The 26,663-nt window shown below is 46.3% G+C and overlaps 1 protein-coding gene and 1 non-coding gene across 7 annotated transcripts in view; one reads left to right on the forward strand and one right to left on the reverse strand.

Annotated features, from left to right (window-relative positions):
• Positions 1-25,702, forward strand: part of LOC146830264 (acetylserotonin O-methyltransferase-like) — an 856,304-nt gene extending 830,602 nt beyond the window's left edge. For all 6 annotated transcript variants that reach the window (XM_085604463.1, XM_085604461.1, XM_085604465.1 and 3 more), the window contains one exon: positions 25,200-25,702. In XM_085604463.1, coding sequence (XP_085460589.1) covers positions 25,200-25,411 — 212 coding nt within the window. In that variant the 3' untranslated portion in view covers positions 25,412-25,702. The remainder of the gene's footprint in view (positions 1-25,199) is intronic.
• Positions 14,218-14,324, reverse strand: LOC146830267 (U6 spliceosomal RNA). Its single transcript, XR_014961625.1, has one exon. It is a non-coding gene; the product is annotated as a U6 spliceosomal RNA (small nuclear RNA).
• Positions 25,703-26,663: the final 961 nt, after the last annotated feature.

Genomic DNA, 26,663 nt, shown 5'->3' on the forward strand with positions numbered 1-26,663 from the left:
TTATCTATATTAAAAGAAACCAACAAAATCCATAGATGTACACAAAAACAACAAAATAAAAGTCACAATTCATACAATACAATGTCATATATCAACATATTAAGGTGCATATGCATCAACATTCTGAAAAGCGATTCCTTATTAGCGATAAATAAGGAATCGCTAATAAGGAATCGCATTCCGGAATGCATGAACAGATTCGGTATAATTTAGCGTTTCCTTATAAATCGCTAAAACTTACCGAAAACTCAATAGCGATTCCTTAAAATAAAGAATAGCAATTTCCGAATTCGGTATTACCGAATTTGTTATTAGCGAGTTCGGAAATAGCGAATTCGCAAATAACGGGTCGCACAAGAAGCGGGCTGATGACACCACAACCAGGAAGTCATCCAGCCCATCCCTCATTCACTGCCCTGAGGAGCTCACAGGAGGAGGCAGAGCATACAAGCTGAGGCAAGAGACTTCACCCTCTGAACCCATCCACTCTACCTTCATCCAGGATGGACAAGGATGCACCTGCCACTTCAGACACGCCCAGGAAGAGGAAGAGAAAGTTCTCTGACAGGGAACTTGAGCATTTGATCGAGGGGGTGAGCAGCAAGCATGACAAGCTGTTTGGGAAGCTGTCACTCAAGGTGCCCGAAGCTGAGAAGCGCAAGATATGGCTGCGCATTAGGGAGAGGGTGAATGCTGTCGGAGTGACGCACGGCAGCATCGACGACCTTAAGAAGAGGTGGTATGACCTCAGGAAGAGGGCAAAGGAACGCATTGCCAAAAGGGTCAGGGAGGCAGCTGGCACAGGAGGGGGGCCATCCAGAGTACCTGCCAACACTGCCCTGGAGGAGCTCGTTGAGGGGACCATTGAGTCAGAGGCAGTCGTCGGAGTAACACAGATGGACACCTCCGGCGCAGCAACCACAGAACAAGGTAAGATGCATGCCTGCGCCTATACGCTGCATATTGTATACCCATGCCCATCCTCCCAGGTCAATCACAGTGTGCAGGGAGAAGTGCATAACACATATGCCCTCACATTAGTATTGCATCATGGGAGTCGTAGTCATGTTAGCCAAGTGTGCATGTATGATCACCAATGCACAATAAATGAGATCAGCAGTACAGGCCCAACAGAGTGTCAAATGATGTAATTTATTGTAGGAAATAAATGCTGAAAGACAAACAGATGTAGTCACAAAATAAACTAACAATGCACTGTTTCACACACAGATGCATCTCCTGGGGAATCTGATGACAGTGAGCGCCTCATCATCTCCGAGACACCGGCAGATACCGATGGCGAGACTCCGCAGGAAGGTCAATCCCCACCACCACCACCGACAATACCACCACCACCAGCGACAATACCACCACCACCACCACCACCGACAACACCACCAAGACGCAGGGCACATGTCCCCTCCCTGCAGGTGATGGATACAGACCCGAGTACAGCACCCACAAGTGCCCACAGTCAGACACGTGTCACACCGCCAGCCTCACCACCAGCACGTGGCCAAGTCACACAGCGGTGCAGGTCCATGCGCAGTACTGCCGAACGAGCCGAACAGCCAAGGAACATCTATGGTGGTGTAGAGGCCCAGATGCTGCGTGTTCAGCGCCTGCAGGGGAGACACATGGGGACATTGAAGCTCAACATCTCCAAACTCGCCAAACACATGTGCACTCTGACAGATGCTGTGCGGCACATGACCACAGTCGTGGCTGAGGGCAATCGGGACATCAGTCAAAACCTCCAGGAGCTCACCCATGCCATCCGAGCAGGACAACACAGCGAGCGCAGGAGGCATAGGCAGAACTTGCTCCGTACCACTGCATCGACCATGGCCATCACAAAGCTCTGCAATAGCATAGCAGTTTTGTCCCGCCGCTCCGTGTCCCTGCAGGTGGACCTCGGTCATTACTGTGGGGATGTGGCGAAGGCCTTAGGCCAGGTGGAACACTTGCAGTCAGGGACATTCAGTGGCAGCAACTTGGGAGGGGAGGAGGGCAGTGAGGCCGCATCCAGTGTGAGCAGCGTGTCGGTGCTGGAGACCTGCACCAGGAGGCGCAGTTCATGCTGCTCCACAGCCACAGAGACACAGCGTGGTGAGGTAGTGGAGACATGCGACAGGAGGCTGGGGGTACGTGGGAAGCGGCACTAGACATTCAGTCCTGCATCTCTGTCCATGGTGGTGTAACCATGGGCCACTTTAATTTTGCCTTAGCACTCCCCTGATGCCAACGGTTATGTTTTTTGCCACAATGTGTGGAAGCACTGTAATTTTGTATAGTAATGTTACATCACTTTCGCAAGTGCTCATGTGAAGTAAACAGTAGCACTCCAAAATATATAGTCATGGCTCATTCTTACCTGGCTCTGAAATGATGTTGTGTGATGTATGTCTGCCTCCTTCGACCTTCAGCTGTGTTTGGCACGTGTGACTGTCGGTGTTGTGCGGGTGGTTGGTCATCCCGATAGTTGTCATTTCTGTCCACCTCTATGGGTATCCCCCTTCTGGTTGCAATGTTGTGCAGCATGACACATACTGCTACAATCCTGCAGCAGGTGTCTGGTTTATATTGCAAAAGCACCACCAGTCTTATGTAAGATCCGGAAGCGACTCTTCAGGATCCCGAATGTTCTCTCAATCACATTTCTTGTGCTAATATGTGCCGCGTTGTAGCGTTGCTCCTGTAGTGTTGCTGGGTTGATGTAGGGGGTGAGGATATATTCCCACAAGGCGTATGCACTGTCACCTACAGGGGGGCAGCAAAGGCTTAGCGGCAGTAATGATGATACATGTGTGATACTGATGTAATGACTAGGTATGAGTATGTACCAAGCAGGAGTCACTCTCCGAATTCTTCATTGAGCAGACGCCTGTGGATGCCACTGTGTCTGAATATATATGAGTCGTGTGTGCTCCCTGGAAATTGTGCCACTATGTCCGTGATGATGTGCTTGGCATCGCACACTATCTGCACGTTGATGGAGTGATAGGACTTCCTGTTACGGAAGATGTACTCGTTGGCTGAGGGGGGACAGATGGGGACATGCGTGCAGTCAATGCATCCTATGACATGGGAGAATTGGGCCATCTGGTAGAATTCATGTTTGGTGTGGTCCATCTGCTGTGGGGTTGTGGGGAAGCTGATGTGGGTATGTATCATTGTCAGCATGACATCAATGAATTTACGGAAGAAGCGTGAAAGTGTGCTTTGTGATACGCCTCCCGCTACCGCTATGACCCCCTGGAAACTTCCAGACGCCAGTAGGTGCAGGCTGCATAGGACCTGGACGTGCGCAGGAATGGCATTGGTCCTACGTGTCTGGTGCTGCAGTAGTGGTTCCAGGTCAGCAATTAGGTGCATTATCATGGCAATGATTGAGACGGTACTTGTCATATACTTCATCCTCATTTTGGCCCAGCAATTTAATCCGCACTCTGAATACCCTCTCCTGGATCCTCCTCCTGCGCTGCTGCATTTATTCTCATCCTCCTTGCAAGCACGTAGAGGGCTGCCATTTTGTAAAAGGAAACGGGGTCTCCAGGCCCATTTTTTAAGGCTTTCGGATTGATTACACCTGTGGTACACTTTGCCATTTTTTTTTGTGTGTCTGCAACTTTACCTCCTGGTTCTGATTCCCCTTATTCTGCTCATGCTAAATACCGATTTGGAAGCTTTTCGGTATTAGCGATTTTTGATGCATTCTTTAGCGATTCTTTATTTGCTAATCGCTAATGCCAGGCGCAATTTGTGTTTTCGATATTACCGATTCTTTATTTTGCGAAAAAACACACGCTTTTGTTAATGCGATCAATTCCGCTGCTTGTGCTGAATTATAGCTCACTCGTGCAGTTTCAACAATCGTACACAATGTCGTCACGGCATATGCCGCAGTCGCATCACCATTCGGGAGCTTGTAGCATGACCCATCAACCCATAGCGTACCATCTGGATTTGAAAGAGGAGTATCTTTTAGATCAACTCTACCCTTCGTTTCCTCTTCTGTCCTAAGAAAGCAATCATGCTGTTCTTGACCATTCCTATCCACAGAAATCGGCAACAATGTCGCTGGATTTAATACGTTACACCGTTTAATGTGCACGTGACTGGCCAAAAGCGTCAACTCATAACCCGACAACCTTGCACTAGTAAGATGCTGAGTCTTTGTTCTGTTCAATAAAGTATCCACTGCATGTGGAACCATCACCACCAACGTATTATCCATCACCAACCCAGCAGACTGTCGGATGGAAACAGCCGCTGCTGCTGTAGCTCTCAAGCAACTCGGCAACGCTCTAGCTACCAGATCCAGAGTCGACGAGAAATACGCACATGGACGCTGCTTCTCACCAAACTGCTGCGTCAAAACTGACAATGCACAACCCTCTCTCTCATGAACAGAGAGTGTAAAAGGCTTACTGTAGTCAGGAGTACCCAACACCGGAGCAGAACACAACGCGTCACGCAATTCAGAAAAACTTTTATGACAATCGTCAGATCAGGGAAGAGGACTCGGTGTCTCCTTACAAGTCAAAGCCAACAAAGGTTTTGCCAACAAGGAAAAATTCGGAATCCACTGTCTACAGTACGACGTGATACCCAAGAAAGCGCGTACCTCTCTATGCGTACTAGGCACAGTCATTTGAGCAATCGCTTGGATTCGTTCTGGGGTCAACCTTCTTCCCTCCTTCGACAAGAGATGACCTAAGTAGGTCACCTCTTGGCGACAGTACTGTAACTTTGAAGGTGACACTTTATGATGCAAATCAGACAAATGTTGTAACAACGAAAGAGTAGTTTCTTTACAAGTTTCCTCATCACCAGCAGCCACTAACAGATAGTCAACATACTGAATAAGAGCAGCACCCGCAGGCAACACAAAAGTATCAAGCTGAGTTTTCAAAGCCTGACTATAGATGGACGGACTTTCGCAATAGCTTTGAGGAGCGCACTTAAACCGGAAGCTTCGTCCTCCCAAAGAGAAGCCAAAAATATCTCTACTTTCTTCGGCGATTGGAATACTAAAGAAAGCGTTCTTCAAGTCTATGACGGAGAACCAGGCAGCTGAAGCTGGAATCAAAGTCAACAAAGCAGTAATGTCCGGAACAACAGGAAACTGGGGCACAACAATCTTATTAACCTCTCGAAGGTCAATCACAAACCGATACTCAGGCTGCTGAGAAGAATCAGTACGCTTCAAGACAGGCAGAACAGCACTGTTACACACATTACCTCTCGTCTCTTCGATCACACCGTTCTCAATTAAATCATAGATGATCGCTAAAAGCGCTCTTTCACCATCACTCGAAATCCGATATTGGGGAATACGTGGCAATCTAACATTCGATTTGAGCGTCACAACATATGGTGGAATCCCCAAAAGACCCACATCATTAGGACCAGTAGCCCAAAGAGTATCAGGGAGACAACGCAATTCCAGTGGAAGCTGATCTCTAGACAGATACATCGGGGAGATGACACTCTCTTACCCAATGTAAGGTGTGCTCCAGAAGGAGAACAATACAATGTCGCGTGCAGTCTCTTTAAAAAATCCAGACCCAACAAATTCTCACCACAACCTGTCGTTAGAATAAGGGGTGCTTCCAATTCACAAGGCCCAATAGAAAGAGACAAGGGACTAGAAACTGGATTACGAACCGGGGCGCCAGAAAATCCCACTGAAATATTCGTTAAGCCAGACAAAGGTGCGCCAGGGAGTTTAGAGTGCATGATAGAACTCTTCGCTGCACCAGTATCCAAAAGAAAAGGCTCTACCACACCCGATGTAACCACTGCAACATAAGATCCATCCTGGTCTATTGGAACTGACACTACTCCCTCTCTTTGTCCTTGGCTGTCCTAGCAATCATTATAGCCAGTACTCTCACTCTCAACATAGCGATCGTCAACATAATATTGCGGAGATCTGCCAGTCTGTACGTTCTGCTGATCAAAATAATTCATAGACGTCTGTGGGGGAAAAGAACGCTCGTTCTGGGGGAACGCGCCACGTCCTCTACCCCTAGACACCTGCTGGAAACTACCACGACCTCTTGGAGCCAACATACCGCTCGCACGTTGTCGTAAAACAGGGCACTCATTCTTATAATGACCTTCCTCTCTACAATATGCGCACTGATTCAGACCCAAAGGTGGTCTTGGAGGAAAATACTCAGGTTTCTGTGACAGTCTCTGAAACGATGGAGGTTGCTGAAACTGTAGACGTTGCTGTGATTCTTGCTGATTCGAGCGAGGCGGATACGCCTGCTGCAGAAGAACCTTCGTTTTTAAGTCTTTTGTCTTTTTCTCTAATCTATCTTTCTCATCCTTATCCCTATTCTCGTAGTACTGTGCAGTCGCCAATATCTGGGCCGACGAAGAGACAGCCCAAGAACTCTCGGAATCTTTCAACTTATTACACAGTTCGGGAAGTAAATGAAAAACAAACTTATCTACGAACAATCTCTGGCCACCTTCCGTACTCATATCTTGACCGCTATGATCTATAAAAGTCTCTTCAAACCTGGTGAAGAAATCAGACACACTTTCGTCCTTCTTCTGCTTACATGCTGTCAACTTGTCCCAATTCACTCGTAACGCTGGCATCATCGTTTTCATCATATTAATAATTCTACCGGGTAAATCCGCAATTAGAGGCTCAGGTTTAGCTCCTCCTACCTGTCTAGCATCTGCAGCCGCAATATTCACCCATGTATCACCTAATTCTACTGTATGATCCTCGTGGCGAATCTTCGCCCACAATGGTTGAGGGACTACATTACCCAATAACATATCCACATCAGCTAGATTCATAATGCATGCGTCGACTGTCTGGGACAACTCCTTATAATACCCCGCGGGATTCTTACAGGGGTCGGGTAAGGTTTGCTTAAGAGCCAAAACCTCAGCTCTCTTCCAAGGGACATGTATCCAAACTCTTTGGAAATGAGCCAAAATAGGTGGATTAGCGTTTGTGTCTCCCTCTCTCCAAACTGGAGGAACCTCTCTCATTGGATATTGTCGTACCTTCTTTCTAACTGAGGCATTAGGCTCAAACAATGGCTGGGGAGGAAGTGCAGACCTATATGTAAGAAGTGTCACTACCGCACCCTCGACACCAGCTCCCACTATCGTCCCTTTGGCGAACTCACTCTGAATATCAAGCAGTCCAACAGGAGCCAACTCCAATTCATCATCTTCCCACTGTTCCCGAAGCAAAGTACACATCCTATCAAAAACATACCGCTGCGTCGGCTCTTTCCACTGTAGGAACGTATTCAGCACCGCTCCCGGATCATACCTAGAAACATTCGTAAACCACCTACGAGCCAACGAATCCAACACTCCACGCTCCACAGAACCAGGGAGCTGACTACGTCTCTGTCATCAGAAACGGGGGTCGTGACTAGCGACCCAAATAGAGGAGTTAGGAAATTAGTAACAGTGTCAGCTACTCGCCAACGAACAGAAGGGGAAGCAGTCATAAGAACAGGAGAAAAGGTACCTTGCGATGGCAAAGAAAAAGACGCAGAAGTGGAGGAAGTCGAAGTAAGGAGCAGGAGGCAAAGCAGTCTGAGTCAAGGCAGGCAAAGGTAAAGTAGGCAACCCAAGAAGAGGGGGTGCCGGAGGAACCTGAACCAACTGTGGAACAGGAAAAGGGGGTTGCGGAGGGACTAAAGGCTGACCAGCAACCTGTTGTACAACAAGCGGTAATATCGGTGCAGTAGCACCTTGCACGTAAGGGGGAGGTGACTTTAACAAGTAAGACATTAATGGATCCTTTTCGGCATCCTTAACAGGATTCACAGGAGGGGGTGACAAAACTGGATAACATTTGTCAATAGCCCTATGATTTTGCCTATTTGACACCTCAATCGCTTTAACTTCTTCATCTTCTTTAAACTGCCTAGCAGCTTGCATTATCGATACACCCTTCTCTCTCTTATCTCTTTTAGCTTGTTTTATCTCTCGTTGTCTGGCTTCTTTGCGCCAAAGGCGGAAGGAGTCGAACATTGCCGGCCGGGCTTTCTTCCTAAATAATTTCGCTTCCAAATTGTCTAAAATCTCTGTTTCAAAAATACCATGTTGGGGCCATCGTAAGACACCATCTTTCCTAGTGTAGCGGACCCATACTTCATTGAACGTAATGGGGCCCATGCCGTGTTTAGAGTAGAGCTCATAAGTCGGAGTTCCAACTGGTAGGTATCGGACACGAATCCTCCAATCGGAGCTTCCTGTTATAACCACAACAAAACCAAGTACCAAATTTGCTACGATTAGGCATCTTCGCTCACTAATCGAGCTTCAAACTTCAAGGGGCTATCTCTACCGATACACTCGTAAATATACGAGACCCTCGGCTTTGGAAATTGCAATTTTCAAATCAAAACTAAGGACCAAACAAACTAAGAACCAAACTAAGACCAAGCAAAACCAAGAACCGATCAAACTAAGGACCAAGTAAAACTAAGAACCAAACAAATTAGTGGGATCGACCCACTTATACTTAACCAAGTTGTCTGCTACGCCAACCAGAAGATTCGTCGGTCGTCTCGCCTTACGAAGTTTCACACAAAATGGGGGGTGTCCAAGACAGGGCGACAGTCAGGGCAGCTGTCCTTACGTAGCGGTCAGAAGGTGGAAACCTCGTGGAAAAGACCTTCGGTCCACGTTTTCGACATGCAGGGGTCGCTGAAGTGGGGGCCCTCCTCCAGAGTTTCCTCACGAAGTTCCTCTCGATCCTCGGGCTTGGACCGGTACCGCTTGATGTCGCCCCACGTCGGGCGCCAACTGAAGAACCGGGTATTTAGAACCCAGCGGCGTCAGGGGCACGCCCAAAGTCTTCGGGTTCACCTGTCTTAGAATACAGAGACACAGGATACTTCTTGGTGGCATCAGAGATCGAATTTATTGGCTGCAGCCAGTAACAGAAGTCCTAGAAGTCATTACGGTATGAGTTCTCAGGAGACTGCTCAAATTTACAAAGCAAGTCATCCCTTTTTATGCCAAAAACATCACATTCCAGACAGACACCCATTATTTTACAAATTGTCCAATCGCATGTAACCACACCAAAAGTATCGCATGACGGTAAAACCCACCTTTCAGGTGTCCGGCCCATGATCAATCATCGAACAATCCCAACATTCTTCTTTAGACAAGCCGGACAGACCCATGATAAAGAGACCACAACCCATATCGTAAATGGACCATAAAAGAAGAAACAGAAACAGATAGAAGTAGGATGGGGCATGTTTGTGTGCAATAAAACTTTACGAGATCCCGTGCTCTGACCCTTAATCAAGATCAGCTAGCGGGCGTGTGAGAAGTTGGCCTGGTATATGATGTTCACTAGTTAAAGTGACCACCTTGTACCATGCCAAGCAACCCTTATGGTGTGGTTGTAAGTCAACCTTTTCGGACTAGCTGCCCTAGTGGTAGCGTAGGCTAAGCAGTCTTTGAGGCTAAACTCGTGAAGCGTGTTAAGCAGGCTGTTTTACCAAATGCAACCCCCTTTTATACCAATGAAAGGACACCACACAGATATATATTCAAAATATATATGTATTTATTTCTCAAAGTAACCCCTAGTCTCTTTATGAGCACAGGAGCACAAATCGTCAAACAAGATTACAGTAGAATACACAGAAGTTGCACTTTATATGGATAGGCCCTGGTGGCTGCTCAAACCATATACTAAAATAGTGGTATAAGTACCACGAACAGAAAAGGGAAAAGGCCTAGGGCCTCTAGAATCGCTGGGCCTACAAGGAGCTAACTTCAGGTAGTGACCAGGAGGTCCACGGGTTGCGTGTGCAGAGCAAATAGTCACACGCGTGCTCCCATAGGTTTCAATGGGTGCGTAAAAAGTACAAAGTTACTGCAAAGAGGATCTTCCGGATGGACTAGGAACTTAAGATTGGAAACAGAGACACTAGAGATGATTCTCTACACTTGGGCACCGGAGTGCCAGCTTTACCTCACCCACAGGAAGCGGGTGCATAGGCCTCGAAGTGCGTCGGGTTTCTTCTATCTGTTCCGTGGAGCCTGTGGACAAAGATGCTGCAGGCGGTCGGTCCGGGAGAGATGCGGTGGATCCAAGAGTGGATCAGAGATGTCGAAGACCTGTAAGCAGAGGGGACAGTGTTCACAGTCACTAGCCAGTGACCAGCGTGGCACCAGGTGGGTACCAGGCGATGTCGGGTGCAAACAGGAAGAAAGGTGTAGCTTGTCTCTGCAGCCACGTGGTCCCTGAAGGTCGACAACGTCCAGGAGTCGGGTCACGAGCTGTCCCACGCAGGCTCTCGCTGTCGGCGGTGTCGGCGACTTGATTGAAGCAAACAAGCCTTGGCAAAAGCAATTGTTGTAGGAGATGAAATAAGCTGATGGTTCTGACCAGCAAGGTCAGAGGGACTGCTCCTTTGGAGGGGAGCAAGGGCCAGTCTGGAGCAACCAGACCAGCAGTGTATTTCTTGTAGTTCGTCGCCAAGATGGCCACTAGCCAGCGGGCCAGCAACCGGTTAGGCGCGTCGAGTGGCAAAATGCAGAAGGGCCCCACGCAGATCGTGGAGATGCTGGAGGGCTCACCTTTGGTGCAGATGCTGCTCGGGGGTTCGGCTTCTCAGATCCCAAAGCACAACTTGGAGGGAGCCTCGGTTGTTGCACTTGTCAGCTTGTCGTGGTCGTTTCAAGATGGCTGGCTCCACGTGTCTCGGTGCCTCCACGGGTCTCCTCTTTTCAGGGACTGTGGATCGGGCGGTGAGAGGTCTGGAGGTCCAGGTCTTGTCAGTCTCTGGGCTCGGGCTCCGGCGGGAGGCGGCGGCAAAGCAGACGTTGATTCGCTGGATGGTGCTTGCGTTAGCAAGGTGGTCACTCCCTGACCACAGGGGAGATTTTCTTCAGTCTTCTGTGCAGCAGAATGTCGAAGTTCCCGTCTTCTTCTTAGTTTCAAGTTGATTCCAGGATGTCTGAAGTCAAAGGACACAGCTCCTACCTTTAAGCGGATTCTAGGGGCCGGACTACCTGCTAGGTCCCTCCCTAAGGGTGGGACCAGGAAGGGGGGGTGGTTACACCCCCGATCCTTTGTCCAGCTCGCCCCAGGCCCGGGACTGGTGTGCCCCAGGACCGGTTTGAACTGGCATATGCACCGAGGCTCCTTGTGAGCCTCAGGCATGTCTGGTTCTTTTCAAGCCCTACCTGACCAATACACAAAATCCTGTCTGGGGTGGTGCACGCACCTCCCCTGGCAGGAAACCCTTTGTCCACACCTCCCAAGCTGGAAGGACTCCCAGCAGCAGGAGGGCAGACTTGTGTCTGTGGTGGCAGCATCCATTTTGTGGAGCTGAGGCTATGTCTGATTTTACCCGGGTTGCAGGTACTGTACATGTCGTGTCCCTCTAGAAGGGTGGAATGCTAACCCCGTCACCAGAATTGGCGAGGGGTTAGTATTCCAATTCGTATGACACCTTACTCGACATGTTTTGATAAAGCCAAACCAAAGATAGCATTTAACCGCGAGGTTCATAATGCACTTAAGAGTATATGGTATGACGATATCTGGAAACAGTAGAAGGATGTTGTTCTGACCACTGCAGACAGGCTCAGCTCATGCCAGAGCACCATCTCACATGGAACCAAGCACTCTGCCTTCAGGATTGTTAAGGCCTGCCATAGGAGTGACTTATAGGTTAACATGTGTCCCATTTAAGGTTAGGTATAGGTATACTACACCTAAGTAAGAGGTGGTTACACCAACTTACCCCAGCTGAGTGATCAGCCAGTTGTGTCACATTTGTTAGGCCAAGCCTGGGGTGGCATAATACATGCTTCAGCCCCTGGCAGGCCTTAGATACACCAATGCCCTGGGTACCTAGTGTACACTGGTACAGGGGCTCACAGGGTGATCCACTTCCAATTGGTTATGCACCTAGGGTGCATAGTGTAAATTTAGTAGAGAGAACAGCAGGCTGGGGGTCTGATTGGCAGGCCCACAGCCTCAATATGTCAAAAACCAGTGAAGCAAAAAGCAAAAATTTGGTGTGACCATAGGATAGCAGACCCTACTCTCCTACAGGGCGGGAACGGGTTTGGCAGGGTCGGCCTCAGGCAACGGGGTCAGTTCACTCAAGTCATGTAGGAGTCAGCACAAACTCGAGCTAAAGTGCACTTGACTAAACAGCTTGTTTAACCACAGTCATCGGCCTATGTGAGGGCAACCACAAAATGGCTACCATGCGCAAAATGGAACCCAGGGTTTGGAACGAAAACCCTAAATACGCAGTGAATCCATTGGTGTAATGTGACGAAAACACACGTACTAGCCAAACTCACTAGTTACGGTTCGCTGTTACCAAAATCGTAACGGAACCATGATATTTATAGCGCAGATTCAGATTTCACGGAACCTCACATGAGCTGAGCCCCTCTACAGCTTTCAGAAATCCTTCCTTATAGCTGTTCTGTGATACAGCCAGTGCTTAATTTGTGCCGGTGCTTTCCGGTGCTTAGCACCGGCACTTATTTCTTAGGGCCGGGTCTATACACGATATCGGTCTCTCCAGTGAATAGATGATATTGCATCAACAGCACTGCTCGTGTTTGACCTTCAGGGGGCCCTTCTGGTAAGACTAGTAGCGATACGAAATTGCTACTTTGCAACCTGTTCGGAAAATATCTAGTAAATTTGTAACTGTCCCCAAAATATTCCAAGGGTGGAGTTGGAATAGTTAACAAGCCTCCTGCTCTGCATCAACCACCCTCACATTCAAATAGGGCAAGCTCTGAGGAAGTTACACTTTAACTTGTTCTTCTGGGAAGGTAGGTGTGCGTTTATTATTTTTTACATCGCGTTCATCCTTCGTGAAAGGACCGCAGCGTTTATTATCGACAAGCGACGTGCAGCTCGCGCTCTCTGCGTGAAAGGCGCACGGGTCGTATTTTCATGAAAGAGGCGGAGCCTTGGAATCTCGCTGGAGCTGCATGCTACGGTGAGGGGTAAATAAATCAATTTTTTTCAAGGAGTAGTAACTCCGTGCTTTGTTACTTACAGCATGTGTTATACCGGGTTCAAATATTTCAACACCAGCTGTGGGACTTTTATTTAGGAGTTATTCCCAGGGGATGACAATGAGACAGTTAATTTACCTTTTTAGGTCCCCGTGAATAGAAAACGGATGGCTCTCGAAAGAAACTGCTCTATGAAAAGTACGCGCTCGTGCAGGGAGGCCCTTGTTGCTTGACTTTGTAAATTTGTAAATAAATCCATGCCTGCCTGGATTCAGTCATTGGTGCTTGATTGAGCGTGCCATGCTGTAAAATATTTAAATTTGTATGCGGGGCCTCCCGCCTTCTCATGAGGAACAAGGATGGCACACACACACAGCCATAAACTGCCTGGGCATGGTGACGTCAGGCCCGTCCTCCCTCCTTAGCGTTGAATCATCAAGTACTTCCTCCCAAGTTGTATGGACAAATGCAGATCAGGGTCTGCACTTTTCGCATGCCCCAGTGTACTGCGCAGCTGCAGTTCTAGTCATCGAAGGAAGCAAGCAGGAGGCCTATAAATAAAACTGAAACAAGCATTTGCAATGCAATAGGTCTCGCATTTACGCGAGTGTGAGCTATTGGCATTGCAAATGACAATGCCTTTTATTTTTGTTTTTTGAACATAAATAAAAGGCATTGTCATTTACAATGCCAATAGCTTAAACTGGTGTAAATGCGAGACCTATTGCATTGCAAATGCTTGTTGCCTAGTGTACAATTCAGGCACTAAATGGCTACTGTTCTCCTGTTTTAAATCGCATATTTTATTGCGTTTTCGTTCATTCTTGGCACAGGACGTTCCACCATGAGTGGCAGACAGAAGCCACATGAAGGCTCGGCTCGTTTTGGGTTTGAAGCCCAAGAGGAGCTCTAGCCGCCTACCTCTACACCATAGTTTGTTTAGTGTGGTCCATGAACTGCGAGCGATGAGAACATGAACATGAGTGGGGAAAAAATCACATCGTAATGATGCAGTTAATAGAACTTTTGGATGATATAAACACACAGTACATCAGTTGTGTGGAAATTATTTTAGTTTTGCAGTAACACGTCGATGTTAATATCATTAAATTCAATTTGGAAAAATGTAAATAAATTAAAGTAAAAAACAAATAAGAATGTTTAGTGGGTTTCGATTGTAGATAAAAAATCATCAAAAGGCAAAATATGGAACGCTTCACGAATTTGCGTGTCATCCTTGCGCAGGGGCCATGCTAATCTTCTCTGTATCGTTCCAATTTTAGTATATGTGCTGCCGAAGCGAGCACAAACTTAGGACGGAGCAAGCTGGTATATAAAGGCTTAACTTCATCAAATTTGAAAGTTAGAGTGCTTCAAAGATATAAATGGTTGCAATTTATACTCTTCCTCTTTGTTGCTTTTCACAAAGGAGTTCACTTGAATCAGAAACAAAACATTCTGCTGCAGAAAAAGATTGCCGTTTCTACTTTATGAAAATCACAGAGCATCATGGATATATGCAAACAAGTCAACTACGTAATCGTGTGCGCTGGAAGTTCTTTGCCGCATACAAAGCACGTGCACTTCATAGACACAGAGAAAGGACTACTACCAGAGGAAGTGTCAGTCAAATAGGGGAATGACGGGCATCTGGCAAAAGGGCATATTCTGGCTGCACAACGGGGCAAATATACTGCAGTCCTGGAACGCATGAGCTACTGTGCCTTTGCATATATGTATATATGTTAGCTAGCATTTTTATAGCGAGCAAATACTGCTGCTAAAGTGGCACCTTAGATCTCAAACTTTTAACGTTTTAATGACCATGGACACCATCAGGATGCAGGAAGCCCATTTCAAAACGTTATTTGTATTTGCTAATAGACTAACTCAATCAATTACACATAAAGGAGTAATTCTCAAAGTTCAGAGCCCTTAACCTCAGGATAAAATGAACTCGATCAAAATCACTGGGCAGCCCAACCATGCAGACCCCTGCTTTAAAGGATCAACCCATGTCAGAAAACAATATTTGTGCTTAATATTCTCCTGTTGCTACCGTGGTGGTACTGTATTGCAGCATTTATATACCGCCTACTACCCCTATGTGGGGCATTGAAGCACTTTTCATCATGTGTCGGAGTGTGTTTTAATATATTGCGGGGGGGGAGGGCGACCTAGCACGCACGAGAGGCCAGCAACTCAACAATTGTGAATATTATTAACCCCAGTGGCTGCTTTTACATCTCCCCTCCTTCAACAGCCGGTTGGACTGTAAACCACTAATACAGCCGTTTGCATGACCTCGTTAACGAACAAGTCGGAATTTACTTTTGCACCCTATCTGAGCTTAGTTAAAATCAAAACAGACATCGAAGAAAGACTTCAGAACACTAAGCACGTGAACGGATGTGGCTTTAGGGCTCGAGCTGCCGACTTTGGAGCTGACCCGGTTCGAGCCTCGGCAAACCACTTAATATCTCCGTGCCTACCAAATAAGGAATGTGTCCTTGTGTAAAGCGCTCCAATACCTTCGGGTCGCGTTCGCGCTATATAAAACAGCAACAAAAAAACGATCATTAGAAACTAAAGTAAAGTCTCGCAGGAACTGCTGACAACACAAGTCAACAGAGAAAAAACACTACTCAAAGAAACCCGGTATCAGCATGTACGGACAAATAGATCCCAGTCCAGGAAAGAGACTGACATAAGGACACGGAAGAAAAGCAGCTGTGCGAGGTGCTGCATCCCAGATCAGTCAAAGGAGCACTCGGTGAGTGAAGGGCAGGAGCAGCGATGGAGGACGGAGGCGATGCACTGACTGTTGGCTTCATCGGGGCAGGGAAGATGGCATATGGAATCCTGAAGGGGATGCTGCAGACAGGTAAATTATAGTATTTCGGATCTGTTATACCGCTGATCAATCACTGCCAGGCAGCGTGCCTTAGAAGTGGTCAAGCCGGACTGTTCATGGGGTGAGACGAGCCCGGGGTCCGGCCTGGCTCTAAAATAGGAGTCGCTCCCCCCAAAATGTTTTACCCCTAACTTGCACTGGCATATTTTCTAAATCACCAACATGACGTAAGTTGCAGTACGTGTTATGTACAAATATGCCAAGATTCTTCAAAGTAAAAAATATATTTTTGACCGTCTGTATTTTTTCTTTGTAATCCAGTAAAAGAGAGATGCGTATTTTATCTAATTGAAAAACATAGTAGGATTATATATGTATCTGAAGCGTAATTCTCTCCACTTACAAGTGCAGTGTAGCAGCGCTAGATCCTTAACAGTGTCCCAGCGGCATGATCCTCAAAAGTGTGCTTAAAGTCCTATCAAGAAACTAGGAGAAGACTTGAAATGGGTCATCTTTTTAAACCTGGTCCCGCTGCTCTTTCTGGATCTTAGTTAGGAATCATGACTTGCTGGTTTTAATGTCCACTGCTAGATTCCTGCTCTGCTGCTGCCCTCAAGCTTCTGAGTTGCCAGAAAAGGAAGAAAAGTAAGTAAAACAAGAAGGGCTGGGCGAGAAGGGAGGGGGGAATGCCAGCAACAGAGGAGCCCGCGAAAGTGAAAGTGATCGTGATTACGATCGCTACGGAGGAAATACACATGGCGCTGCGCGCGTGCACGTTCACGTGCACTGTAGCTTTAGGCCACGGCAGCACTTTGAAAAGCCCAGATATAAAATGTCTCTTTCGAGCCTTTGGCTCGCGAGACCTAAAAAGGCAGTAAGTAATTATTTCATTTTTGTTTTTTAACATAAGCTTCTGAAGCAAGTATGTCTTGATTAACGGTTTGATGCATACGTGCGTGGAAAAGTGCAAACCCTATTTTCATTATAGCGCTTATTTTTATGTAAAGTTAGCGACATTACATGTGGCGGCAGTCTCACATTAGAGCGCAGGGTGATGTCAGTACTAGACTCTGCCTGGATCTTAATCTCATCGCCTATGCATTGCCAGGTTGGGGTTTCCTGAGTCACAATCAGGTTTCGGGGGCATCTGCCAAGTGTGCGCCCATCCTGCCCTGCACCTGCTGAAGTTATTTTAAAGGCCTCCCGCTCAGATTTTCTTTTTTTAACGCAGCGTGACGGTGGCCTTGTTAGTTCCATGTTTACATTTCATGGAACCAGAGGAAAAACGAAAAATAGAGAAGAGAAAAAACGAAGGAAAATGAGGGGGTGAAATATAGAAACGAGAGGAGGAGCGGAATAAGTGACTGAATGGAAAGAGGAGATACTGGGTGGGAGGGATCAGAAGTAAGATAAAGACGAGGAAAAGGGGCAAAAAACGACCAAGAGAATGGGTCCAGAAATAAGGATGTCATATTGAACGGAGATGAATGAGAACCTAGTAAGAGAGAGAGGAGGGAAGTGAGAGACGGAAAAAGAGGATAGGATGGAGAGAGTGAAAAGGAGGAAGAAGCTGAGAGGGTGGAGGTATAAAGATAGGCAGGAGAGAGGGAAAGACGGGTAAAATGAGAACCTTGACGATCAGTAAGCAGGGACACATCTGTTACATAACTTAACATGTGTATTTGTAAAGCGCACGCTCACCCAAGGGCATCTTGGAGCTGAATAACAGATGTTTATTGTTACCAACTCAATGGTACTCATTTTATCGACCTTGGAAGGATGAAAGGAGTGGGGTTTGAAGCTCTGGCAATGTGGTTGAACACAGGCCCCTGTAGTGGGCGCATTAGTCCACTAAGCCACCAGACCCGGCATTACTAGTGCACAGACACCTGGTCTAGGTGTGAGGGGCCCACTGCACATCAACTATGTCTGTTATTTTTTTTTTATATCAAGCCGGCATCAGCAAGGGGTCTATTTCCTTACCTGCATTATATTCGGACAACATATTCTGTTACCATACCATAGTGGTTTCCCACTACGAACTCGCAGGGTGTCAGGCATGGACTATTAAAAAGGGCATACCCTACCCCGGTATTGTCCGTTCCCCAAATCAGCACATAGAGCACTGGAATTATTGTCCCTGTTCAATGCATTAGTGATTTTATCTAATTTATTCCAAAATTGTGCTTTAAATGCACTTTTGAATTAATCTTTTTCAAAATGTTCACAGGGCAGGGGAACCTCCTATCAAAACCTTATAATGAGGAAGGCAGGCTCCCTTGCTGAAATTCATCTGACGTTTCACAGTGCCAGTTGAGGATGTGGGTGGATCTAATAGAGGAAGTGGGTGGAGCCAGTGGAGGAAGTGGGTGGAGCCAAAGAAAAGTAGGTGTGGCCTCCGACAAAGATTTGAGCACCTGCACTTCAAATTTTACAAATTAAGCACTGGATACAGCCATACCATATACTCTATAAGTGCATTATAACCTCGCGGTAAATGCTAACTTTGGAATGGCTGCATCAAAACATGTTGTGTTTGGTGTCAAACACTTTGGAATACTACCCCCCGCCATTTCTGCTGGTGGGGTTAGCATTCCACCCTTCTAGAGGGAGAGACATGTTCACACTGGTCTAACCCGCTAGGACTTTTCTAAGCCCTGGCATCACAAAATGGATGCCTCTGCCACAGACATGGGTCTGGCCTCCTGCTGCTGACCAAAACTCTGGCAGGGGAGACCTGGACAATAGGTTTCCTGTCAAGGGGTGGTGTGACCACCTCCCCAGACAGGCAGATGTGTATTGGGGCTGGGCGGGAGAACTCACTGGTGCTTTGAAGTCCTGCACTGGGGGCACACTTGGTGTCCCTGTGCATAGTCCAGTTCAAACCGGTTGCAGGGGCTACCTGCCCCTGCTCTAGCACAAAACTGGACAAAGGAAATGGGTGTAACCACCCCTCTTTCCAAACCCTCCCATAGGTGGGTCCCTAGAGTATGTCCAACCCCGAAACTTAGTATAAGTATGGGAACCCAGTCCTTGAGACTTTAGATTACCCTGGACGAAACTCTGTATCATATATCCTGGACCTTCGACTATCTATCACGACTAGAAGACAGAAGAAATCTCCCTTGGGGTCAAGGAGTGACTCCCCTGCTTGGCAGGCACCAAAGAAGCAACTGACTAGTCTGCATCGCTGAAGCTCCCGCCGGATGCCAAAGTCTTTGCATCACCAGAGGAGGATTTCCAGACTTCCCCGAGGCTACCCTGAGTCCACAGCAAAGCTGAGGCCCGTGGCTATCGTGGGTGACGTGGAACCGTGACCCCTGGACACCGTGATCTTTTGCAGCAACAGCATCTTCCTGGGCTTCCTTGAAGTTGTGCTTTGGGCTCCGAGTAGCCCCAGCCTTGAGCACCTCCTGCACGGAAGATTGCTAGCCGCCACTCCACGAGTGACCCGTGGGCCAGTTTCAAGTGCGACCGCTCGAGGCTCCTTCACAATCACTAGCCCGTTGGCTAGCAGGTTCCCACTAAGGCAACTCCTCTTCTGCTTGGGCTTTTCTGGTTGCCCCAGATGTGCCCTGACTTACCCTCGCTGGGTGAGTCCCTCAGACCTTGCTGGTCTGCACCACAGTCCTTTCTCTGAATTCCAGTGACTTGCCGTTGCCAAGGCTCGTTGGGTCTATTCTGGTCACCGACAAAGCAGCACTCCATAGACTTTGTGGGACAGCTCAAATCCGGCTCGTGGACTTCGTCGACGCCTCCTGGACCTCGTGGCTGAAGAGTCAAGACACCCATCAACTCACCTGAAGCACCCGACATCTGTGGGCATTGGTCCATCCTGTCCGAGTCTCTGGCTAGTGACCCAGACTCTGTCCCCTCTGCTTTCAGGTTTCTTCCATCCTCGATCCAGGCTTGGATCTCTTTGGACACTTCTCCTCTTCACGGCAGCAGCAGTTCTTTGCAGGCTCCCATTGAAATCGACGACGCAACCCGACACCAAAAGACACATATGCACCCGGCTTCCCTGGGTTAGGTAACTCGAGCATTCCGGTGCTCCCGCGGGTGCTAGCCCTAGAACTTCTTAAGTCCAAAAGGGTTCGGTCCTGACTCGATTCTAAGTGTCCCTAATCTTTAAATTTCCAACCGCGACATTGCCCATAGAGGATAACGGGAACCTGCGGTTGTGTTCTCACACTGCATACAGTCCCCGTGGGTCCCCTTGTGTCACTACCTTGGGTAGTTCCTTGGGGTCCCAGCGATTCTACAGGCTCTAGGCCTGGTGTCTAGTTCAGTCGTGGTTCTTATACCACTTTTTTGGTATATGGTTTGGTACGCCCCTAGGGCCCAAATGTGTATTTGTGCTATTACTGATGATTGCTCACTTGTAACTTAAGTACTTCGAACTCCAGTCTCATAAAAAGACTAGAGGGGTGTGTTTGATCTTAAATACATATATTTTATATATGTACCTGGTGTGGTTGTCCTTTCATTTGATCATTCAAGAGATTATAGACTGGTAAAACAAGCTGCTTTACATTCCTTCAAGACTTAGTCTGAAGGCAGCTCTCCATAGCTATCACTAGGATAGCTTTCAATAAAGGTTGTCTTTAACCTATCACCATAAGGGGTTGTTTGACTGATACAAATTGCCCACTAGAACTAGTGGACAGCATATATCAGGCAACCTTCTCACAATCCTATTTTAGAGTATTGTAGCTTTTTACCGTTATTGGTCTTGTGTTAAATCTATATATAAAGATACTTATTTTTCTATAATTACTTGTGTGGTGTCCCTTTGTAATGTTCTTCACCGTGTTACTGTGTATGGTCATAAATGCTTCACACACTGCCTCTGAGATAAGCCTAGCTGCTCGTGCTACGTTACCACAGGGTTGAGCAGGGGTTATCAAAGGGTGTAGCTCACTTACTCTGACTTAGGAAGAAGGGTCCCTACGTGGACAGTGGCCAGCCATTGCCAATTAGAGACCCCCATTTCTAACACTTATAAATCTTAGCAATGAGTTTATTCAACAAGCTGTATTCTTTTCCTAACATAATATTGGTCATAGGCTAAAGAGGGAATCATTTTTGCCCTTATGACTGCTGTTAACGGGGACAGGCTTGGGCCCAGTAACTGGTTCACTAGTTTTGATAGCTTCACCTGTAGCATCAGGGCTTTTGCACTGACCTCTTGTTATTGTATCAGGAAGGAACATCTAGTGTCAATGTGAACCTCTAGGTATTTGTAGGACTGTTCCATCGTGATACGTTTGGCGCTGTAGGGCTATCCTCCTCCTTGATGTTTTCTCCGTGCATATGTCCCAACCTTGGTTTTGATCAGATTCCCCTCCAGTTTATTGGCAGTTGTATAGATACACAGTTGGTCAAGAAGGCGTTGAAGGGCGAGATCACCGGCATACAGCAGGTTACTGATCCAGGTGCCACCTATTTTTGGGGAATGACTATTGATGACGTTGAGGGACTGTGATAAATCTGCAATCAATAAATTAAAATGCAGGGGGGACAGCACACACCACTGCTTTATTCCTCAATATGTCCTTATTTTCCTGGAAATATGAGCTCCTTTGTTCAGTTTATTGTGGATCCATGTATCTGATTGGAGCTGAATTATGGCCTCCAAAAGGGGCTCGGTTATCCCCCATCTCCGTAGCTTGGCACACAGTAAATCCCTTGGCACTCAATCAAACGCCGCCTTGAAGTCGACAAAGCAGCAATGTATTGAAGATTTTGAAGCTGTTGCTTTGTCCGTCAGGACTGTTATTGCCGTAAGGTTGGATAGAGTCCCTGATTTAGCCACAAAACCTTTTGATTGAAGGGGATTAACCGATTCTGTTCCACCCATTATGTTAGGTCTTCCAGCAACAGGCTAGCATAATATTTAGCGTCATTGTCGAGGAGGGCTAGCAAACCGCAGTTTTTTAGATCTGATCCTATGCCTCCTTTGTAGATCGGGTGTATTATGGCACCTTGGCATGAGTGTGCGATCTGCGCAGTCGCCTGAAAGCAGTCAAATAGTGTTGTTAACAGTAGTTCTGCCCAAAACAGGATGTCTTGTTTGTATAAGGCTTGTGGCAGCCCGTTGAGCCCGGGCTCCATATCCAGTCTTCCATTTGTTATGGCACACACTATTCAGGATGTAAAGGTGGCCGGGTCTATGTTGTTATGACCCGATGGGTCCCAGTGTTGAAGTGAAATGTCATTGTCTGTTGTGGGTATGGTTCGTGCACTGCTGTCCATAAGTATATCTTCCTTCTTGGGGGTGGTCATTATGGGGGACCCAGGTCTTGACACAGGGCTCCAGTTCCAGCTGGGAGTGTCATTTTTGCCTTGATTACTGTGGGGATAACTTCCTCCTCCATTTCACAAGATATGCCCCACTGTGTGCACGCACACCAGTTCCTGCACAGCATGGACTTTACAGTCCATGCCGTGCAGGGACTGTTTTCGGTGTTCCCATTGCGTTGCCTGTTTTTAAAGGCACCTCCGTGGTAATTTCAAAAATAGCCCTCCAGACACGAGATTAACTTGTCATCTGGTGGGCGGCCTGAGCATGGGTCTGGCGGTGCAGCGGACCAAGCACTGCACTGCCAAACTCGTAATCAGGCTCTAAGCCTATTTGCCTCTGGTGGTGTGGTGTATTAACATGAAGTTAAGGGCTAGGACACGCTCTTCAAGGATAAGAGTCTTTCCAATTTAGCCTGTTTTTTACATACTGCCAGTATTTGTAGTTTGTCATGCAGGACTGCATTGTGGGCTTTCCACACCACATTAGGGGAATCAACCAAGTCTTTATTCTCCTCAAAGCACAGTGTTGAGTCCTTCCATATTTGTTTCACCATTTCTGGGTCCCTTAGTTCCCGAGCATTAAATCTCCATCAGCAGCTCATTAGCCACATAGTATTGCCCAGGATGGTCAGCAGTGGTGAGTGGTCAGATATACCACATACTAGGCATTCTGCATCTATAGCCGGGGGAGTCCCAGCCACGGGTGAAAATAAATAGTCTAGTCAGGAGAATGTTCTCTGTTCCCCAGAGAAAATGTTTTATTTTTGTCTATTGGGTGCTACAGTCTCCACAGGTTAATCAGCATCATTGTTCTGATGAATTGTGACAAGTAAGTGTGCTGTGGATTTCTACCTGTCACAGGTTTCATCGTATCAAAATCTGGTATCATGATATCGTTTAAATCTCCCTCCACTATTGTCGGATATCCCCAGATTCCAGTGATATTTGGCCTATTTTCACCAGTGTGTTTTTCTGCAGGTGAAGGGGAGCATAGACTTTAACAACAGCCTTGTGTATCTCAAGTCTCCTCTGTCCCCACAGTTGTGCTACTCGAGTCTTACCATTTCCTAGTATTCTTAAAATGATGCCTCCTTTTGGTCAGTATCGCCACTGTCCCGGATCCCCGAAAGGATCCTGCATATCTGAGGGGCATCTATTGACCACTTTCCGGGCATCTACACTCAGTCCCCAGCACTCTCCTGAAGGAAAAAGGGTATTTGGGGCTACTTGATTTTCTAAGCCGTTCACATTCCAAGTAAGATTCTGAGATTACCATTGCCAACCGTGGCCATATAGTGGTGTCCTACTCTTCCTCAAAGACTTTCCAAATCTCACCCAGACTCTCTTGATACTCTGAATACTTGTCCCTCAATGCATGCATCCAATCATTAACCTCACAACTCTTAAGTCCCTCCCTCTGCCAAGCCAAGCCAGAAATATGCAAACCGCAAGGGAAAAACACTCTCACTAGTAATGACAACATCCAACTGAAACACGTTGCTATGTTACATATACCACTAAAAACATATAAGGTTCAGTATAAACTCATATTGCCCTTTCTTCGAGTGTTGATTCATGACCCAAACCATGAAGGCCCGTCTCTAGCCCCAAACAAGTCGGAGCTTTTATCAGAGGCCAGTGGAAACAGAATAACACGTATCCAAATCAAATTGATGTTATACAGCTATGGTTTACCTGAGAGCACGCACACGCCAACATAGTGGGATTTCCTCTCTTCTATCCTATGCCAGCATGTGCAGATGAAAAGGGTCTCTTTCAGAGGATAGCCCAATAAAATGAAGCCCATGGCAATACCTCTGATTGGCTGTTGCTAACCAATCAGGGTGAATGTGGGATTTAGAACACTAAAACATTACTATGGTAGCCGAGGGATAAAAATAAGAATGGTGGATCATGACTGCAGGATGATGACTAACACTGAGAGAGGTGGGCTGAGCAATAAGGATAGTAGATGAAGTATGATAAGTGAGGAATATGAATGGCAGATGATGAATAAGAATGAGGGATGAATGAGGAAGGATGATGAATGAGGGGTAGAAAAGGATGTGGAATGAGAATGATGGGTGTTGAATGATGAACAGGGAATACAAATGAGGGAAGATGAATAATGGATGAGGGATCAGAATGATATATAAGGGTTGGTAAATGAGAAGTAAGGAATAAGGCTTGAAGTGTGATGGATGAGGGACAAGGAAGTATGGGGAGTGATAGATGAGTCATTATATATGTGATGTTTGAGAAGCTGGAGTGAGAAGTGAGGAATGAGTGGTGATTGATAAGGGATGAGGGATAAGTAGGAAAAATAAGTAAGAAATTAGAATGCGGGGTGATGGATGAGAAGCAGGGACATGAAGTCAGGAATGAGGGATGAAGAGTGACTGTGTTACGAATGTGGGATTAGAAGTGTGAAAGAGAAGTAAGGAATGATGGCTGAGAAGTGATGGATAAGGGACGATGGGATGTGATGGATCATCGATGAGGTAAGAAGAGTGAGAGATGATGAGTGTGTAATAATGGACAAGGAATGATGGATGAGGGATGATGGCTGAGAAATACAGATGAGAAAAGAGGAATGAGAGATGACAAGTGAGGGATAAGAGATGAAAAGTGAGGAATGAGGAGTGATGAATGTTCAATGATAGATGAGATATAGGGATGAGAAAATGGAAAGAATTAGGAGTGAAGGCTGAGGAATGATGATGGATGAAGGGTGAGGCATAGGGATAAGAAGTAAGGAATGAGGGGTGAAGAGTGATTGATAAGGAGTGAGGAATTCAATGTCCTAAAATGGATGCTGTAAAGGAGACACCACTAAAAATTGAAAGCTGTTTAATAATTCATAAAATGTCATCATGTTCATACATAATATCCTTTGAGCTGCCTTAATTAAATACTTTTCTTTATTTTGGATGTGGTAATTCCCCGACACAAATATTTCAGTTCCAAATTCCAATGCCGCACAACTTATTGACAGGAAATCTGATAATATATTGTTTATCTGCAGATGGTGGCATACTCCTGGTGGAAGCCATTGTGAATGAAGACAAAAGTGGTCCGCTGACAGCCCAGATGAGCTCCTTGAACATGCTGATTTACACCGAAGGCAAAGAAAGGACTTCTTCAGAATATAGGAATCTCCTAACTGCAGCTGGGTTTAGGGGTATTGAAATCAGCATAACTGGAAAGTTCTTTGATGCAATACTAGCAATAAAATAAACTGTTCTAATAGTAGTCAGCATCACGTAGCTGTTGAGGCAGCTCATGCATGCTGTCTACCCACGTGTAAAATTATATTGATACATTTTCTAATAATTTTCTATCACCAATTCTTATAGTTTAGCTCTACCCTTTGACCTACCTGGCTTCTAATTTGTGAAACGATGTTTCAGATTGTTATTAACTTTAAATTCCTCTAACAAAAAAACTGCAAAAATATATTGTTGGTTTAAACTTATTATGTGATGCTTTGTTTGTGTACTTCAACATTAATAAAAAGGAAAAATACAACTTCATAAGCACACGGACAGTATCATATAGTTGAGATAGTTCTGTTTGGTGGTATTGAGTTAGGATTATTGTGCAATTTTTATTTAAAATGTTTTTTAAGCTTTAATCGATGACACAGATGCGTAGAAATCAAATTAAAAGTGCCACATAAAATCATCTGTAATGGGAAGGTGCATAGTTATGTACATATTCATGGAAAAGACCCTAGGACTAATTTAAAAGAGGGCTGTAACAGAGAAAATGCCAAATTAATAGACAGACGATCTACAAATCTGGGGACTTTTTTATGAGAACCATCAGTGATGCATCAGAAAAGGTTGCGCTGTGGTACGACACTTTAAAATGACATGGGTGAGCATTATTTAGGGTATGGCGCACTCTGTTGTATGGTCCCAAGGTGCCTCAAAAATATTGGCGCTTCTGCGGGATGAATGGCGTAGAAATATGACGCATTTGCTGCCAAAGTGACGCTAAGCTGCTTTGCCGGTCATAAAGCAATCTTTACGTGCAGCTTTGCATCAAATTGGAGTGCATTGTGTATCAAAAAACCCTCAAAATGCAGTGCATTGCAAAAAAAAACTTTCCAACACATTAAAAGGAAGAAATGGAGCAGGCAGCATAAGTCAGGACAACAACCCCAACACCAGCCAGGATGTTCAGTCAGAACCCCAGGGTAAGAGGAGGAGTGAGAAGGAGAATCAAACTTTGATACCAGAGATGACACCTTCTCTTTGTCACCTCCAAATTGCCATCAGGGAAGAAAGAAGCTATTTGACAGTCCATGTTGGAGAAGATAAACAGTGTAGGGCAAACTAAAAGGAGAGTTTCATAGTTCAAGAAGTAATGGCATGGCTATCAGCACAGGACCAAGGATAAACTGACAAAGAACCTGAGAGCTGCAATGCAGACCTGAGAAGCAGGAGCTTCTGGACCTCTTTGAGGAAGAGGTGACATCAGCCAT

Source organism: Triturus cristatus, chromosome 5_1, assembly GCF_964204655.1.
Source record: "Triturus cristatus chromosome 5_1, aTriCri1.1, whole genome shotgun sequence".
Taxonomy (NCBI): Eukaryota; Metazoa; Chordata; class Amphibia; order Caudata; family Salamandridae; genus Triturus; species Triturus cristatus.